We start from the raw sequence: 18,519 nt of genomic DNA, 5'->3' as shown, positions 1-18,519 counted from the left end.
TTTTTTATTTGATTGATAAAATATGTAAAAACTGTGCCTAAACAAATTAAATTAACAAATTATTAAATACATTCCCATGACTTTTCCAGGCCTGGGAAACACCATTTTGAAAATCCATGACCATATAAACCCTGTAATAAAGTTATGATGGTTGCTTAACCCACTGAAAGAGGTCAATCAGATTTGACAAATTAGCAGGTAACACATTAAACCAGGTGGAACCAGCCTGATCGCTGCAGCTAGGTAAAATTAACATCTAAAAAGTTATTCCTCCCTGATTCAGCGGCGATGAAGTCTACATTTCTGACAGAAACTACAGACAGTTAGGTTGCTTCTCACTCTAGCCATATTGTCAAAGGTAGACTGGTATGATACAGGCTGCGTCCCAAATGGCACCCTATATAGACGGCCCCCTCCACAAAAGTATTTCCTTCAGTCCCACAGACATCACCCCCCCCCCCACCCCCCCGAGGCTTGGACCATGCAGGGTGGCCAAGATGATGGCATCACTTCTCAGAGTTAGATAAACAACACCTTCACTAAAAGAACACACAGTTGAGCATGTCTCAGATTCTGCCAATGATGGCAAAACAACAAACCAACCATGGCTGGCACTTCAGAAACTGTTATTCTGAGTGTCTTTACAATAAGGAACCGTTAGTTTCTTTAAATGTCCGGATATAGAAGCTTGAGAAATGACTTGTGAGAAACAAGTTTGTCCCTCGTCTCGTCTGGAATCTTGCAGGGATACTGTCAAACTGTTATCTAAATGCCCTCTAGTACATGGATACAGCTGTCTGAAAGTAAAGCCCTTAAACAGTTCTCTGGACACTTAGGGCCCTCTTGAATCAAATCTGATAATGTGCTTGCTGGGATAAAACAAAACATAACACAGAAAGATGTAGAACATTGAGAGCCCTTAAATCTCCTGCATCCAATAAATAAATAAATTTTAAAATGGTGTTTATTCGTTCACAATTCACATTCATTATTACACAAAGGGCAATAAACATCAAATAATAAAAAACATATTTGAATAGAAAATGAGACATTTAAAACAGGGAGCCCTATGTCCCCATGGAGTCCATTGTAAACCATAGGCAGGTATCGGCCCAATCATAAATGGACCCCTAGAACCTTCAGCTAATGCACTTGTGCAGATCTGTGAGAATTTGATTTGTATATGCAATATGGTGAAACTTCCATCTAGCCTATCAAACAGCAAGGTGGAGTTATTACCATATTGATTGCACCAGTCAAATCCTCTGCACAATTGCATACTGGCTTAGGGGTCCATTTTGAATTGGGCCATCCTGTGATCCTTACATCACTCCCCACCGTTGGCAGCCATCTTGTTGGTCTCCTCCTTTCCTGTCAATGTCCTCTTGCTGATGCCGCTGAAGTACTTCTCCCTGAAGGCGTTGTGGCCTTGGTATGGGCTAAAGTGAGGGTCTGACAGGTGGGCCAGCGCATCTGTCTCCTACAGAGAGAGAAAATACAATTCAGCCCCATATACCAACGACAGAAAGTTCTTGGTACAATTATACCTCTTAAGATTGCGAGAAAAGTGTGAGGGTTTGCCTTCACAAAGTGGAACCAATTCACCTACAACCTCGGTTAAGTAAACAAATTTAGCATCATAAAAATGCCTTTGAACACAGGCGAAGGAAGAAAGAAACCAGATGATATCAGACCTCTGCCAGGTATCCCATTAAACTAACCAAACAACCACAGGATAAAATGTTCACCTTGTATTCCTCTCCTTGCCATCACAAGCTCAGTGTAACAATAATAAATGTTAGCAGAGTGTTACGTTCCTCATATTTTCCTGGTTGGAGCTTTATCCAGGTTGTTAGGCAGTGTTTGGAAGGCCAGCAGGCAAGAAAGTGTCGGGGCGGACGGACAGTTGGATGGAGCGGGAGGGATGAGGAGTAACGAGGTGCCGGGGATCCAGAGTGCTAGAAGAGCTGACTCCACAGCTGGCCTGCCATTCGTCAACGCCACCTCTCTCTGTTGGCCCTGGTTACCACTGCCAGGCAACCTGTCCTGGACCTAGAGATGGTTACCCTCAGTCGCCACCACATCCAAGAGTATAAAGAGCAATCCCAGATATGAAGCTCCTAACACTTCCTAAGGTGCCATAGAGCAGGGCTATTCAATAACCAGAGGGTCAAAGTTTTCCAGGTTCTTTTCTACCTGGTAGTCCTTGATAGGCCTATAGTTCACACACCTGTCCCAAATCTGAACATTTCCCAACACGACCATACACCAAACCATTCAACACAGAATAGGAAAGCACAGCAACTAACTTCAAAGTGCTCCGTGGTAGGAGTTAAAAACACAACCATCACTTCTGAATGGAAGCAGTTCAATTCACACAAACTGACAACGCAAACTCTCTCACACACACCCAACGCTGCTGTCCCATGTCATAGAGACATTGAACCACTGGACACTTCCCATTTCCCACTGAGTATTTAAATACTCTATTACCGTCATAGCTCATTCTAATAATTATACTGTACTTTGTATTATGTTACTCTATTTATACACACACAACATATTTATTTAAATACTGGATTATTGACAGCTCACTAATATATTTACTGCTGTACATATCATTCTTAGCACATCTTGTGTAAATTGTTCCGGTGTATACGTACAGTGGCTTCGGAAAGTATTCAGAGCCCTTGAATTTTTCCACATTGTTACGTTACAGACTTATTCTAAAATATATATATATATATATATTTTTAAATGTCCTCTGCAATCTACACACAATACCCCATAATGGCAAAGCAAAAAACGTTTTTAAAAATGTTTGCAAATGTACAGAAATACCTTATACACATAAGTGTTCAGACCCTTTGCTATGAGACTCGAAATTAAGCTCAGGTGCATCCGGTTTCCATTGATCATCCTTGATGTTTCTACAACTTGATAAGAGTCCACCTGTAGTAAATTCAATTTATTGGACATGATTTGGAAAGGCACATATCTATATAAGGTCCCACAGTTGACAGTGCACGTCAGAGCAAAAACCAAGCCATAAGGTCGAAGGAATTGTCCGTAACAGGATTGTGTCGAGGCACAGATCTGGGGAAGGGTACCAAAACATTTCTGCAGCATTGAAAGTCCCCAAAGAACACAGTGGCCTCCATCATTCTTAAATGGAAGAAGTTTGGAACCACCAAGACTCTTCCTAGAGCTGGCCGCACGGCCAAACTGAGCAATCAAGTGAGAAGGGCCTTGGTCAGGGAGGTGACCAAGAACCCAATGGTCACTCTGACCAAGAACCCAATGGTCACTGACAGAGCTCTGAAGTTCCTCTGTGGAGATGGGGGAATATTCCAGGACATCCATCTCTGCAGCACTCCACCAATCAGGCATTTATGGTAGTGGCCAGATGGAAGACACTTCTCAGTAAAAGGCACATGACAGCCCGCTTGGAGTTTGCCAAAAGCCACCTAAAGGACTCTCAGGACATGAGAAACAAGATTCTCTGGTCTGATGAAACCAAGATTTAAACTATTTGGCCTGAATGCCAAGCATCACATCTGGAGGAAACCTGGCACCATCTCTACAGTGAAGCATGGTGGTGGTGGCAGCATCATGCTGTGGGGATGTTTTTCAGCAGCAGGGACTGGGAGACTAGTCAGGATCGAGACACAGATGAACAGAGCAAAGTACAGACAGATCCTTGCTGAAAACCTGCTCAGGACCTCAGATTGGAGCGAAGGTTCACCTTCCAACAGGACAACAACCCTAAGCACACAGCCAAGATAATGCAGGAGTGGCTTCTGGAGTGGCTTCTGGAGAAGTCTCTGAATGTCCTTGAGTGTCCCAGCCAGAGCCCGGACATAAACCTGATCGAACATCTCTGGAGGGACCTGAAAATAGCTGGGATAGCAACGCTCCCCATCCAACCTGACAGAGCTTGAGAGGATCTGCAGAGAAGAATGGGACAAAAGGTTCTGAATATTTATCTAAAATGTAATATTTCAGTTTCATTATTTTTTATAAATTACCAAAAATCAGAGGATAGAAAACAAAGGAATAACAATACAAACTGAAAGACTAAAAAGCACACTAAGGAAAAGCAGAGCTAAAAATGTGTGTTTTAACATCCCTTTTAAATAGGTCCAGTTTCAGCCCCCCTCAGGTTCTCTGGCAGGCTATTCCAGGGGCTGGGGGCATAGTCTTGGTACTAAGCTTTGGGACAGTTAAAAGGCCAGCGCCAGAGGACCCGAGGGACACATAACTAAAAAGCATGTCTGACATGAATTTGGGTGCACAATCATTAATTGAATTAAGAACCAATAGAAGAATCTTAGCATTTATTATAAAACTCACAGGCAGTCAGCGCAGAGACTTTAAAACCGGTGTAATGTGCGCTCTTCATCTGGTCTTGGGCAGTACCCGTGCTGCAGCATTCTGTATGTTTTGCAGTTGACCAATGGCTTTCTTGGGTAGACCCGACAGAATAGCATTACAGTAGTCAAGCCTGCTTGTAATAAAAGCATGGATGAGTCTCTGTATCAGCCTGATCAGCATGTAGCTACATTTTAATTATTTGTGTACTTTGACATTGTACTGCATTGTTAGGAGCTGGTAACATAACCATTTCGCTGCACCCGCTACAACATCTGCTAAACTGTGTACGTGACCAATAAACATTGATTTAATCTCAATATGAATGTAGCCTACATTCTCCAGCTTTCTAGCTATTGCAAATCCTTACCTCTGATTGGATAAATAGTCATTTCAGTTTGAGACTGAATTTTGGCCCAAGATCACAACATATGGAGGACGGGGAGACGGGCCAAGTTCACGGCCCAATCAGGAAAGCCCGTCTTGATTCGATTCTTACCACTACAGCCTCTAAAGCAGAAGCCTTTGAAGACTGGGTTGAGCAGCATTGCTGGATACAGCCTGCCAGGAGGAGACTATGGAAATGTGATAAACAGTGGGGTCCCAAATTGACACCCTTGATAAAAAAAACAATGACTGTATAAAATAAATAGTTCAAATAACTCTACAAACTTGGATGCATTTGCAGTTACTTTAGGTTGTTTCAGATTATTTTGTGCACACTATAAAGTAATAGTAAATAATGTATTGTGTAATTTTAGAGGCTCAGTATTTGAATTATTTATTTTACAGTCATTATTGGTCATCTTTATCAAGGGTGTCAATAATTTGACGCCACTGCATACAGTGCCTTCAGAAAGTACTCACACCCCTTGACTTATTCCACATTTTGTTGTGTTACAACCTGATTTGTCTGACCCATCATACGCACAATACCCCATAATAACAATGTTTTTTTTAGAAAATGTAGCAAATGTATTGGAAATGAAATACAGAAATATCTAATTTGCATAAGTAAAATTAGAAGCACCTTTGGCATGTTCTTCTGGCATGTTCTCCCATATTAGCCAAGGAACTCTGTAGTTCGGTCAGAGTGGTCATCGGGTTCTTCGTCACCTGCCTGACCAAGGTCCTTCTTGCCCGGTTGCTCAGTTTGGTTAGACGGCCAGCTCTAGGTAGAGTCTGGATAGTTCCATATTTATTCAATTTCCCAATGATGGAGACCACTGTGCTCTTGGAAACTTTCAACGCTCTAGAAATAGTTGTATACTTCCCCAGGTATATAGATCTACAGACAGTTCCTTGGACTTTATGGTATAGTTTCTGCTCTGGCATGCACCCTCAACTGTTACCTTATATAAAACAGGTGTTTCTTTCTAAATCATGTCCAAACAATTGAATTGGCCACAGGTGGACTCCAATCAAGTTATAGTGACATCAAGGATGATCAAACGAAATTGGATGCACCTGAGCTCAATTTGTAGTGTCTTAGCAAAGGGGTGGACACACCTACTCATTCAAGGGTTTTTCTTTATTTGTTCTATTTTCTACATTGTAGAATAATAATAGTAAGTAAAAAAGTGTGAAATAAATCAAAATATTTTATATTTGAGATTCTTCAAAGTAGCCACCCTTTGCCTTGACAGTTTTGCACAAGTTTGGCATTCTCTCAACCAGCTTCACCTGGAATGCTTTTCCAATAATCTTGAAGGAGTTCCCACATATGCTGAGGACTTGTTGGCTGCTTTTCCTTCACTTTGCAGTCCAACTCATCCCAAACCATATCAATGGGTTGAGGTCAGGTGATTGTGGAGGCCAGGTCATCTGATGCAGCTCTCCATCACTCTCTTTATTGGTCAAATAGCCCTTACACAGCCTGGAGGTGTGTTGGGTCATTGTCCTGTTGAAAAACAAATGATAGTGGTACTAAGCCCAAACCAAATGAGATGGCGTATCGCTGCAGAATGCTGTGGTAGCCATGCTGGTTAAGTGTGCCTTGAATTCTAAATAAATCACTGACAGTGTCACCAGCAAAGCACACCCAAACCATCACACCTCCATGCTTCACGGTGGGAACCACACTTGCGGAGATCATCCGTTCACCTACTCAGCATCTCACAAAGACACAGTGTTTGGAACCAAAAAAAATTCATTTGGACTCATCAGACCAAGACAGATTTCCACCGGTCTAATGTCCATCGCTCATGTTTCTTGGCCCAAGCAAGTATCTTCTTCTTGTTAGTGTACTTCAGTAGTGGTTTCTTTGCAGCAATTCAACCATGAAGGCCTGATTCATGCAGTCTCTGAACAGTTGATGTTTAGATGTGTCCGTTACTTGAACCCAGTGAAGCATTTATTTGGGCTGCCATTTCTGAGGCTGGTAACTAATGAACTTATCCTCTGCAGCAGAGGTAATTCTGGGTCTTCCTTTTCTGTGGCGGTCCTCACCAGTTTCATCATAGCGCTTGATGGTTTTTGCGACTGCACTTGAAGAAACTTTTAAAGTTCTTCAAATGTTCCGGGTTGACTGACCTTCATGTCTTAAAGTAATGATGGACTCATTTCTCTTTGCTTATTTGAGCTGTTCTTGCGATAATATGGACTTGGTATGTAACCAAATAGGGCTGTCTTCTGTATACCACCCCTACCTTGTCACAACACAACTGAATGGCTCAAACGCATTAAGAAGGAAAGAAATTCCACAAATTAACTTTTAACAAGGCACACCTGTTAATTGAAATGCAATCCAGATGACTACCTCATGAAGCTGGTTGAGAGAATGCCAAGAGTGTGCAAAGTTGTCATCAAGGCAAAAGGTGGCTACTTTGAAGAATCTCAAATATAAAATACACTTTGATTTATTTAACACTTTTCCGGTTACTACATGACTCCATATGTGTTATTTCATAGTGTTGATGTCTTCACTATTATTCTACAATGTATAAAATAGTAAAAATAAAGAAAAACCCTAGAATGAGTAGCTGTGTCCAAACTTTTGACTGGTACTGTATGTAAATTAGATATTTCTGTAGACGATTGAGAGAAAACAAAATCGATTTAATCCATTTTAAATTCAGGCTGTAACACAAGAAAATGTGGAATAAGTCGAGGGGTATGAATACTTTGAAGGAACTATTTATCTATATATAGTAGCATGCTATGAGATATATGTTCCCGGTTTGGGGCACTGGGAGTCAGAGACAGATGCCTGTGTGTGTGTATGTGTATGTGTGTATGTGTATGTGTATGTGTATGTGTATGTGTATGTGTATGTGTGTGTGTGTGTGTGTGTATGCGGTGATTCACACAGGGCTTGCCTTTATGGGAACAATTGTGTTTTGAAGTGAAGAGGTTGTCAAATCCAAAGATGGATTATTTTCCATAAAATGTGTGATTAAGTCATTTAAGTGCTGTATATAAAAAAAGCCAATCATAGCCAGATGCTGAGGTTTATGGCAGACCTCGAGGGAAGCACCATCGACATCTCCTTTAACTGTGTTGTATTGCGCGTGTGTATGTTTAAAGAACACACACCGACAACACTCATAGTACACATATGTGCATGCTTGTACATACAAACACGGCACAAACATATTCAGTGGCACGCACGGATACTTTACTTTGTAGATACATGCATGTAATTCATAGTAAGCACACCACAGCAACATGAAAACCTACAATTATATAGTGTTGCAATCATATTCACAAAGGGATCCATCTACCTTTTCGAAATGAGTGACATTCCAGTCAAACGCATACACACGCTCGTAACTGCAGTCACACACAGGGTAGACAAGTACAAAAGCATATATACACACACACCAGACAAACGGACGGACACATACAGATGGAAGGACAGACAGACACCCACCTCTGGTTCCTTGATCTTCTCCATGGTGATGAGACGTCTGGAGGTGTGGCTGGAAAGGGTCTGTTCACAGTTACTGACCAGTCTGAGACAGGCATTCAGGGGCACCATCTCTTCACAGTACCTACAAACACACACACACACTACTGGTGAATCATTATGGTTGAGGACATTCTCAAACAGCTGGTCCTGTACTGTAAAGCATGAACCAATACGTCTAAAGGGTTGATGGGTCCAAATCCAAATTACACTACATCCAGGCCAGGTCAGCTCTCTCTCCGTTAAACTCAACCCAGATCAGCTCTCTCCTCACTCCCACTATCCCGCTCCCAACTCTAGGCCAGTTCTCTCTCAGCTCCAGGCCTTTACTGACCATGTCATGATCTGACTGAAGTGGACAAAAGCCATGGTGAAAAAGGTGAACTAGATTAGATTTAAGATATCGGGAAAACGTATTCTTGTAAGGAGCGCTCTGTGTGTGTGTGTGTGTGTGTGTGTGTGTGTTTGCGCGCATGTCGGCCAAGCACCACAACTAAAGCTGTCCAGGGCAAGGTACGGTGTTTATTAGGATCCCCATTAGCTAGGGTCAAAGCTGTAGCTACTCTTCATGGGGTCCATGAAACATGATATTAATAGACCATTACAGCTGAAGGACAGAACTACATAAAATGACATAATACATAACATCAAATCGACAGGTACAGAACTACATCAATTAAAAATAAGAATACACACTTTCATATTATTTTGCCTTAGCAATCCATGCAACATATTCAAATGGCTCCACTACAGTCATCCATTTTGATACACTTGCTTACTGCTACAACTGCAGCTCCTCATCCTAACCTCTCAGAACCAGTTGTTCTGTAAACACTAGCGAGAATCGCACAAGATTAGGAACTACCCGTGTCCTTGGTTCTCCCGTTTGACGTCAATACTATTCATAACGATAATAATATGATTAATAGATGCTACTGAATGCAAGTGCCTGTAGATTACAGGCCTCTAGTGTGTGTGTGTGTTTGTCAGCACCGTGACCAAAGCGAGGCGTTCATTCTACCTGCCAATCACATCTTATTACTGGGTAGCTGGACCTTCCATATGGGCAGTTTCATTTAAAGATGGGTGGGGCCTTTCAATACAGCTTTTTCCATCTTCTCAGACAAATACAGAGTTGAAACCTCTGTGCAGATGTTCCATAGGCAGGCAGATTAGGGGTCAGGTTAGAGGCCATTTAAGCCCTATAGGCTGAGGTGCAGTAGACTAGCCCACCTACCTTTTATTGCATGGTATACTGTAGGCCAGATAATTAATATGCCTTGACAATGTCTAATTCAATTGTTGTCAAGATGGGGAGAGGCCTGTCTTTGATAAGGAGAAACTCAGCATTCTTAACTCCACAACTGACCAAACGAGTCCTACAGGCTCTAGTTTTACCTTGACTACTGCCTGGTAATGTGTTTAGGTGCTAAAAAGAAAGACAGAATAAAGCTACAGCTGCCCAGCAATGTTCCATTGTCAACAAAACGCATGTTGACCTTTCCTGGCTCAAACTAAAATGAGTCCTTAGGACATTCCGGCAAGGTCTGGAGGTTGTGTCAATGTCTCCTGGAGATCCTTAGGACACCCCCTGTTTGCTGGGGAGATTGGAAAAAAACTAAAAGTGACGCAGACAAACTGTCTATTCAGTCAACTAACATACAGCTCTGGCAGACATTCATATTCCACAAGGCATGCAAATAAAAGGAATTATCTTCATAGTCCCTAAAGCCAAAAGGAATTCAAGGCAACACAGTAATATACTGTATGTAGCCATGATAGCATGGAACTCCCTGACATCTCAAATCACTCAAGCAAGCAGCAAAAGTAGCTTTAAAAAAAAAGCACATCACAGCCCAATGCCTCTGACCTAAATTGCTTGTAGCATCTCCTTCCAGAGCACATCTGGTGTTTTGGTGAAAGATAAGACGTGCCCTTGACATCAGGGTATCAGGGCCTGCTCAGGGAAAGCAACTGGAAGCAAAGCCTCAGTAGAGTAAGGACGTCCTGCTCCATATGATAGTCTGTCTAGCTTACTGAGGTTAGTCAGTAGAGTTATGTTTTACTGAAGTGAATTCTTAGTTTGTGTGTGACGAGTGGATGCTGCTGGGTGTGAGTGGTGCGGGAATGAAAATGCAAAACAAGTTTATGAGAACCAGAGGAAACTCCATATCAAGGGGACTTTATTCATTTTATAAATAAGTACTAAGGCCATGCACTATACCTTAGTTAACCCTTTATGGGTGGTAGACTGTATGACATTACACTATACCTTAGTTAACCCTTTATGGGCGGTAGACTAACAAAATACCTTAGTTAACCCTTTATGGGCGGTAGAGTAACACAATACACTATATCTTAGTTAACACTATGCGTGGTAGACTGTAAGGCATTACAATTTACCTTAGTTAACCCTTTATGGGTGGTAGAACGTAACACAGCAAATGTTTGGTTTAGTTCATTTCTATGCACTAGACAGGAGGACGTAAGTGAAGGACGTAGGTGAAGGATGTAAGTGAAGCCCATCTGATCATAATGATGACTCTGTTCAATTTATAGGATGGAGTGTGGCTCAGTTGGTAGAGCATGGCGCTTGCAACGCCAGGGTTGTGGGTTCATTCCCCACGGGGGGACCAGGATGAATATGTATGAACTTTCCAATTTGTAAGTCGCTCTGGATAAGAGCGTCAGCTAAATGACTTAAATGTAAATGAGTGGAGTGACGAATCTCTAAAAAGTCCACAACGCCTCGCTTTGGTCAGTGCTGACACACACACACACACACACACACGAGAGTCCTGTATTCTATAGGCACATCTATTAATCACATTATTATTATTATGAATAGTATTGACATCAAACGGCAGAACCAAGGACATGGGTGGTTCCTAATGTTGTGAGATTCTCGCTAGTGTTTACAGAACAACTGGTTCTGAGAGATTAGGATGAGGAGCTGTAATTCTAACAGTAAGCAACGAACTAAATGTACGACTGCAGTGTAGCCATGATTATGAGTACAGGTAGATCACGAGAGAGTGTTTGTTTGCATATTTAGCACTTTCTCCTACCAGCACCACACTGACGCTGGGCCAGATTTTCACCCTACTGTTTGTCTCCTGGGTTGCTATGGCCACTGTAGAATACAGGCCTCTAATGTGTTGTGGTGTGTGTGTGCTTCGGTGAGCACCGCGACCAAAGCGGGTGTTAATTCTACCTGCCAATCCCCTCTTATTACTGGGTAGCAGGACCTTCCACATTGGCCGTTTCATTTAAAGATGGGTGGGGCTGGGCCTTTCACTTTCAATACAGCTTTTTCCATCCTCAGACAAATATAGAGTTGAAACCTCTGTGCAGATGCTAAGTAAGCAGCACAGGAGGCTGCTGAGGGGAGAACGGATCATAATAATGCCCAGAACAGAGCAAATGGAATGGCATCAAATACATCAAATCTCAATGTATTTGTCACATGTGCCAAATACAACAGGTCCTTACAGTGAAATGCTTACTTACAAACCCGTATCCAACAATGCAGTTAAAAAAAAAATATACCCCCCCAAAAATAAGAAATAAAATTAGCAAATAATTAAAGAGCAGCAGTAAACTAACAATAGCGATGCTATACACAGGGGGCACCAGCACAGAGTCAATATAAGGTTTATAAACCATGTGTTTGATACGATTCAAATAATTACGCTCCAGCCATTACCACATGCCACCAACCTCATGTGATATGCAGACTAGACTGGGGGTCAAGTTAGAGACCATTTAATCCCAATAGCCTTTATTTCCTGATCAGGGCTCTAAGGAGCATGTGTGTGCCTAGGTTGAAAAATGTAGGAGCACACAAAGACATTTAGGAGCAGAATGAAATATATTTGATGTAACAAGCAGTTTTCTTTGTAGAAATAGTGCAAGGGTGACGGGCATGAATCTGCACTCCGTGTATTCTCCATGCCACTCAGGGGCTGCCGCACAGTGAAGTAATCCTTGCAACGATTATCTTTACATTTCTTGGTGCTCTGGTGCTCCAAATAAAAAAATGTCAGGTCACACAGCAAATTATTTAGGCGCATATGCGATTAAAATGGTCGCACTGTAGAGCCCTGATGGTATACTGTAGGTCAGATAGACACCGGCATTAAGCACAAGGATCTCTCTCTCAGTAAGGCAGCAGCAGGAGTGTTGTAGACAAAAGGAAGTCGATAACCCCTTAAACCAACCATGGGGGTTCAAACCCCATCAGCTTCCTGTTAGCTTTGCACTCTGCTTCATTAGCGCCGTCTGGCTTATGACTTTAACCCATAGAGAATGATAGAAACCTCTAGTGACCAAAAGGTCATCTTAGCATTGGCAGCGGCATTGAGGGCTTCAACCACGCAACGGCCATTTTAAAGTAGTCAACTCGGTGGGGATTCCTATGGGTTGTAGCCTCAACGGCGCTGCCCATGCTGTCACAGACGCTATAATATCACAGATAGAAAGATGAGTCCTCTATCTATCTCTATGCTTTAGCCTCTGAGATAATGGGTCTGGTTCCTGACAAGGCGCTGCAGCAGAGAGGAAATGGCAACAGACCACACCACGGCTGGAAAAGTCTTGAACTAGTTCAAACTTAAACACAGCATCACAGGGGGGAGAGAGAGAGAGACTAATGAGCTTGAGAAGCCACAGAGTTAATTGAAACACTGAAAGGCAGCTGAGGCACAGGGCAAGGCGGTGCTCATCATGACGACGGCAGAAATGTTTTAATTGGCCGGCTTGGGGGACCTCATTGCCCAGGCCTGTGACCAGTGTTAGGGGACCTCGTATTGGCCTGCGTCTGGTCCGACCCCAGCCCAAAACAACACAACAGTAACACAGCAAATAGTTTTATTCCTACAGCAGCTGCACTGCAACCCCTCTTTGTGACTCCAGTGTTTACAAACAGGCATGTTGCTACACAGTCCTGTCCCCTTGGACCATTTAGTCACCCTGTTCTATGTCAAAGGTCCACTGCAGTAACAGTCATTGGTGAATGGTGACATCTAGTGGTGTAGTATATCGCGCTCTCTCAGGACAGACTTAGGACCACCTAAATCTAACCAGCTAAGACATCTACTATTAACGTTTCAACAGTGTTACTAACCAACTTTGTGCAGTAACATTTTCTCTCAACCGAATTCCCACCTCTACCAAAAACCCACATGCCTGGTCTTATTAGCATCACCTAAGTCTCTTCTTCATAACCTCTCTGGTTACACAGTTGCAGACTTTCCCTTTTCTCTCCATATATTTTCTTTCTCTAAGACCCCCCTTCTTCTTTGCTCAGTAAATGTGGAGATGAGTGGAAGGGTCAGAGTTCAGGCCCAACACAGAGGTATTTTTGTTCTGACCCAGACCGGACCCAACCCGGCCTGGGTGCACACGGCCTTTCTCCCTCCTTCCCGTCACCATAGCAGGGTGACAGAAACCCAATAACCCCCCGACAGCCTCCCAATCCCCAGTGTGAAGCCCACAGATCAGGACCTGAAGACAGGCTGTGTTTGGTCGGTGTCAGCATGTCTGGCCTCATGGGATTATTTTGGCACTCTGCCCTGAATGAGACAGGGTCAGGAACTGCTAGGTAGTTACACACCCGGAGTGAGGAGCAGAGCAAAGCAGAGCACAGGCACACAGTTAGTCAGACAGAGGCACACAGTTGCACAGACTCTCTCAACCACCAGTGTTAAAGGCTGTAGCCCTCTCTCCTTTCCCTGTCTCAGCCAGTCAGTGTGGGGAACTCCACTGTGTGTGTCTCAGCCAGTCAATGTGGGGAACTCCACTGTGTGTGTCTCAGCCAGTCAGTGTGGGGAACTCCACTGTGTGTGTCACAGACAGTCAGGGGGAACTGCTGGAGGTGAGCGGGAGGTGTGATAGAAACATCACAGGGCTGTGGTGCGTGGTCTGGTCTCATCTTCCTGATGCTCAGACCCTGCCCTGTAATCAGTGGCCAGAAGTCCCAGGGTCCTGTATCCTGTCTGTGGTCCACACAGTAAACCAGCTGTATGGAACAATACACCCAATATACCTCAGGACACCTGCACACTGACCAGAACACCACTAACCCCAGGCCTGAAGACTTTATGGGACAGAGAATGAGATGTACTGATGGGAATAAACCCCTGGTCCTGACAGAGAATATGATGCTTATGAGGGGAAAAGGTGCAGAGAGAAAAGCCCTCATCTAAACTAGAATGCTTTGTTAAGCAGATCTAGTACAGTAGCAACACTTCATCAGGGTGTAGGCTAAATCACCAATGTGACTGTTGCCCTCTAGTGGTCTAACAGGGTAAAGGGCAAAAGATAACAGCATGTATCAGCAGGAAAAACAGCTGACTGGTGAGGTTGACCCTGTGTGCAATAAGGTCTTATCAAATGCTGTTTGTATCTATTCGACATCACAACAGTTGATGACAGTGCTATTTGGTTTACACATAGAAGAGGGAGACTGTGTAGACAATACATCTGTGAGCTCAAACCCATGTAAACACCATGATGATACACTAGATTCAGCAGCACCAGATGTGAATATTTGACCAATTCAGACTATAGAGCTTTAACAGGAAGTGCTGTATCCAGGGACCACAGATGGATATTAACCATGTACCTATATGTAGATAACTCTGGTGCAATACTGGTGTTGTTGTGAATGGTCCCTGACAAATAAACAAACACAACAATACTCACTCTGGCCTGTAGATTGGTAGCCAGTAGACTAGCCGCCCCCCGATGACCAGGTGGAGAGCTGAGAAGTTTAACAGGTCAGTGAAGATGTCACTCAGGTGGTAGGCCATGGAAACGGGGACATGGCTGTCTCCAACGCTGGATGAAAGATAAACGCATCTTCACTGTTTACACACTGATTTAACATCATCTGAGAGGACTTTATATATCTCTAGTGTATCTATTGCTTGCTTGCAAGTTTTACAGGCTGTCTTTTTCAAAACTGAGCAAATATACAAAGCACTATAAACAACACTGAGACTCAAGAGGAAGATGAAGACGTACTAGTCTTCAGATGGCTTCACACTGTTTACACTGTCCTTCTGAGAGCCTGTTCTCCTGGTTGACTCCCGAATCCCATAGGGGGCTGAGAATTAAACAAACACACACAAAAATGAAAGATAAGAGATTTGAACAAATCACAAAGAATGTGGACTTCAACAGAATAAGACGTTTTACTCGTGCATGGCTGTACAGGAGACATTACAGGATGGAGGACCCTACATGGGAAGAGAACACACAGAGCTCTAGGATAAGAACGTACGGTCAGTGATGATGGTATCAAAGAGCACTCCGTCCCTCCAGATAGGCTTGGAGGCGTCAGACACAAGGACGTCCACATACAGCTTCTCTGAGCCGTACTGACGCAGGTTGGCTCTGATGTTCTCATCTGGACCCCTCCACTTCTGGTTCTTACGACTCGCTTTTCCTGAAAAACAAACCAAAATACTATTATATAGCAATGCACTTGGTTGTAATTAGGGCTGGGATGATAGCAGTATCATCAGTATCATCGTTAGTATTGTGGCAAGGAAACAAAACACGAAGCGGATTTATCTTCTTTAGGAAAACAGCTCGAATGTTGAAAACATTATGTTGTCATCGAGATTCACATTTATTTATTTATTTTCTAAGCTATAGAACACAATATTTTACACACAGCAGGTGTAAAAGGACCAGTAGAGTTTGATCTATTTTTTATTTATTTTTTTGCCATGGAAAAAAATAGAGATACTGGTATCCCCCCGGTCCTAGTTGTAATCATATCACGTATCAAGTGTTAGGCCTATAGGACAATGCAATTGGATTTGAGCGTGAAAATGAGCACAGAAAAAAATGACTATTTTAAAAGATGATAGAAAGAGCATAAACAACATAATGTTCATCATATAAATGGATTAACTCACTTGCCAAAGCACAAGATATTTAGCTCTGGGTTCCAAAATAAGAGAAAGCAAACAAGGCCATTTCTAGGACATTACCTATCCCATGGATGGTGTTGTAATCAATATCCGTTCCACAGACATATGCACCAAAATGAGAGCATGCAACCAGGAGGCTACCTGAGAGAGAAAGAGAGAAAAAAAATATCCAATAAGCACAGACTAGCCTTGGGTTCAGCTAAGATGCAGTGTATTTCTGCAAGTGTCAGTTCAAAGACCAAAAGTAACTTTTCTCTTACCAGTCCCAACGAAGGGGTCGTAGACCAGGTCGTGAGCTTTGACACTGGCGTGGTTGGCCATGATAAAAGACAACCCAGCGTCCATACTGGTGTTACCTATGAAGTGCCTGTTCTTCACACTGTGAGAGCGAATCAACTCACGCTGGCCATCTGCAATCTAAGGAACATACAGTTGATAAGACAAGATCAAATATAGGCTTACCTTTATCATTAAATTAAACAGTGCTTCTCAACCTGGTACCTGGCTTATACACAGGGGACTTGGGAAGACTCATAAGGACATAGGCCTCATGATAAGTTTCACAAGAGGGAATACTTCAGGCAGATCAAAATATGATTGGCAACCAAAGAAGGTTAACAACCACTGTGGTAAATAACATTCATGAGTTATAGTAATTACTAATTTGTATAATGACACAGAAATGAAGGAGCACACAGCACACTGACTCACCCATCTCCCAAAGTAGATGTAGAGGGGCTCGTCTGGGATGTTGTTAGGGTCAGTTCCATAGTCCTCCAACAGACAGAAGATGTGTTTAGGGTTCCTTAGATTGACCCTTCCCTCGAAGGAGAGATATTCCATTGCCTTGGGGAGGAAGACCACAGGGTAACTTGTCCAGGTGTCATGATGCATACTGCTTATCAGTGCCTGCCTTTAACACAATAGGGCAGTAAAAAAGGTAGAGTAAGTTGACTTTTCTGGGCTCAATCTTAAATACAAATTACTGGGAGCAAGTCAAGTGTATCATACTCACATCGATCTTCTTAATTCTATCTTCGAAATCTAGAGTCTTGTTGAAAGTGTAGACATTGATTTTGTATGTTGAGTCTTTCTGTAGGAAGGGTGACTGTTGGGAGCAGTAAAGTTACACACATTAGATACTCCACATGATTAGTTTGCCCTCCATTTAGATGTAATATAATTTCTCACAAACCATGTTCTCTGTTGGATATTTCAAGAGCGAGTTCCTGAGTTCACTGTGCGTTCTGCCATGACCCCACAGCTCAAATGCAGACCTAGGTGATAAACAAATAACCACAAAAAGGTAATTACAATTTACTGTGACATTCAAGTTGAGAATCATCTCAGAAGAGATGGGCTGATGAGCAATGCTGCAGTACCACTCTAGCTCTTTTCATTGCAACTCCATTGTTGATCTGTCTCACTTACTTTGCACAAACAGTTCTGGCCATGATGCTGTTGACATCTTCCTCTGACAAGCCATTCAGGCGCCAGAATGGAGACTGGGGAGAAGAATTACAGATGATTTTAGGATTTGAGTAGCCTATGCATGGACACCTGATGATGGCCAACTCCTCCCTTCATTGGTAAAGCTATCAGGCTAATAATACATATAGACACTAACGTATTTTACCTTTTCTTTGAAGTTTTCACCTGGATCAAACGGTTTGCCCCTGAGGGACAGCAGCGACCTAATCTCCTGTAATGTTACGATGGACAATAAATAAAATCAGAACATTTCTGAAGAATTCAAACATGACAGCTTGTAGATAGTAACGTTACTAGCTTAGTAAGCTAATGTATGGGATAAATTCCGTAATGACACACCAACATCTTTAGAGATAGAGAGAAATAACACAACATTTACAGTTTGACAGAGAGGTACGACATTTATATGCATACAGGTAGCCTGAAGTCAACATTGTCTTGGGCCAGATGTATCAAATATTGTAGGCATATTCTGCTACAGTGGATCGCCATGTTCGAGTTCCCACGCAAAATACATCCGGCTTAAAACTGCATCCCCGCGAATAGTGGTTCCTGTCTGTTTCAAAATAAATACCACTTTACCAGCAATGATTGTGCATTAAATGCATGTATTTTGGCGAAGCAAAATTAAAATGTGTATGTTTTAGTTTTGTCATTAACGTCTAAATCATTGTGTGCTTATTATTCTGTATAGCTGCTACATAACTGATTCATAAATGAGGGTGCATCATTTTACTGTAGAGGGAGCTAATGACCCACCAACTAAACATATCCCAAGGGTAACCGCTTTACTTCAGAATATCGCTC

At 42.6% G+C, this 18,519-nt stretch overlaps 1 protein-coding gene and 1 long non-coding RNA gene across 2 annotated transcripts; both read right to left on the bottom strand.

Moving 5' to 3' along the window:
* Nucleotides 1-946: 946 nt before the first annotated feature.
* On the bottom strand, nt 947-18,262 carry LOC139573522 (tRNA (guanine(10)-N(2))-methyltransferase homolog). The gene is made up of 13 exons (XM_071397042.1): nt 18,127-18,262; nt 17,858-17,923; nt 17,653-17,726; nt 17,417-17,498; nt 17,237-17,329; nt 16,933-17,067; nt 16,482-16,638; nt 16,282-16,362; nt 15,564-15,728; nt 15,305-15,386; nt 14,984-15,118; nt 8,243-8,363; nt 947-1,480 (listed from the first exon to the last, which is right to left on the bottom strand). The coding sequence occupies exons 1-13, from the start codon at nt 18,202-18,204 to the stop codon at nt 1,328-1,330; spliced, it is 1,422 nt and encodes a 473-aa protein (XP_071253143.1). The 5' UTR covers nt 18,205-18,262; the 3' UTR covers nt 947-1,327.
* Nucleotides 2,751-5,773, bottom strand: LOC139573523 (uncharacterized). The gene is made up of 4 exons (XR_011674616.1): nt 5,402-5,773; nt 4,742-4,932; nt 4,354-4,504; nt 2,751-3,947 (listed from the first exon to the last, which is right to left on the bottom strand). It is a non-coding gene; the product is annotated as an uncharacterized lncRNA (long non-coding RNA).
* Nucleotides 18,263-18,519: the final 257 nt, after the last annotated feature.

Source organism: Salvelinus alpinus, chromosome 4, assembly GCF_045679555.1.
Source record: "Salvelinus alpinus chromosome 4, SLU_Salpinus.1, whole genome shotgun sequence".
Classification (NCBI taxonomy): domain Eukaryota; kingdom Metazoa; phylum Chordata; class Actinopteri; order Salmoniformes; family Salmonidae; genus Salvelinus; species Salvelinus alpinus.
The sequence above is the reverse complement of the archived record's forward strand: the minus strand, read 5'-3'. Positions and strand labels throughout refer to the sequence as shown.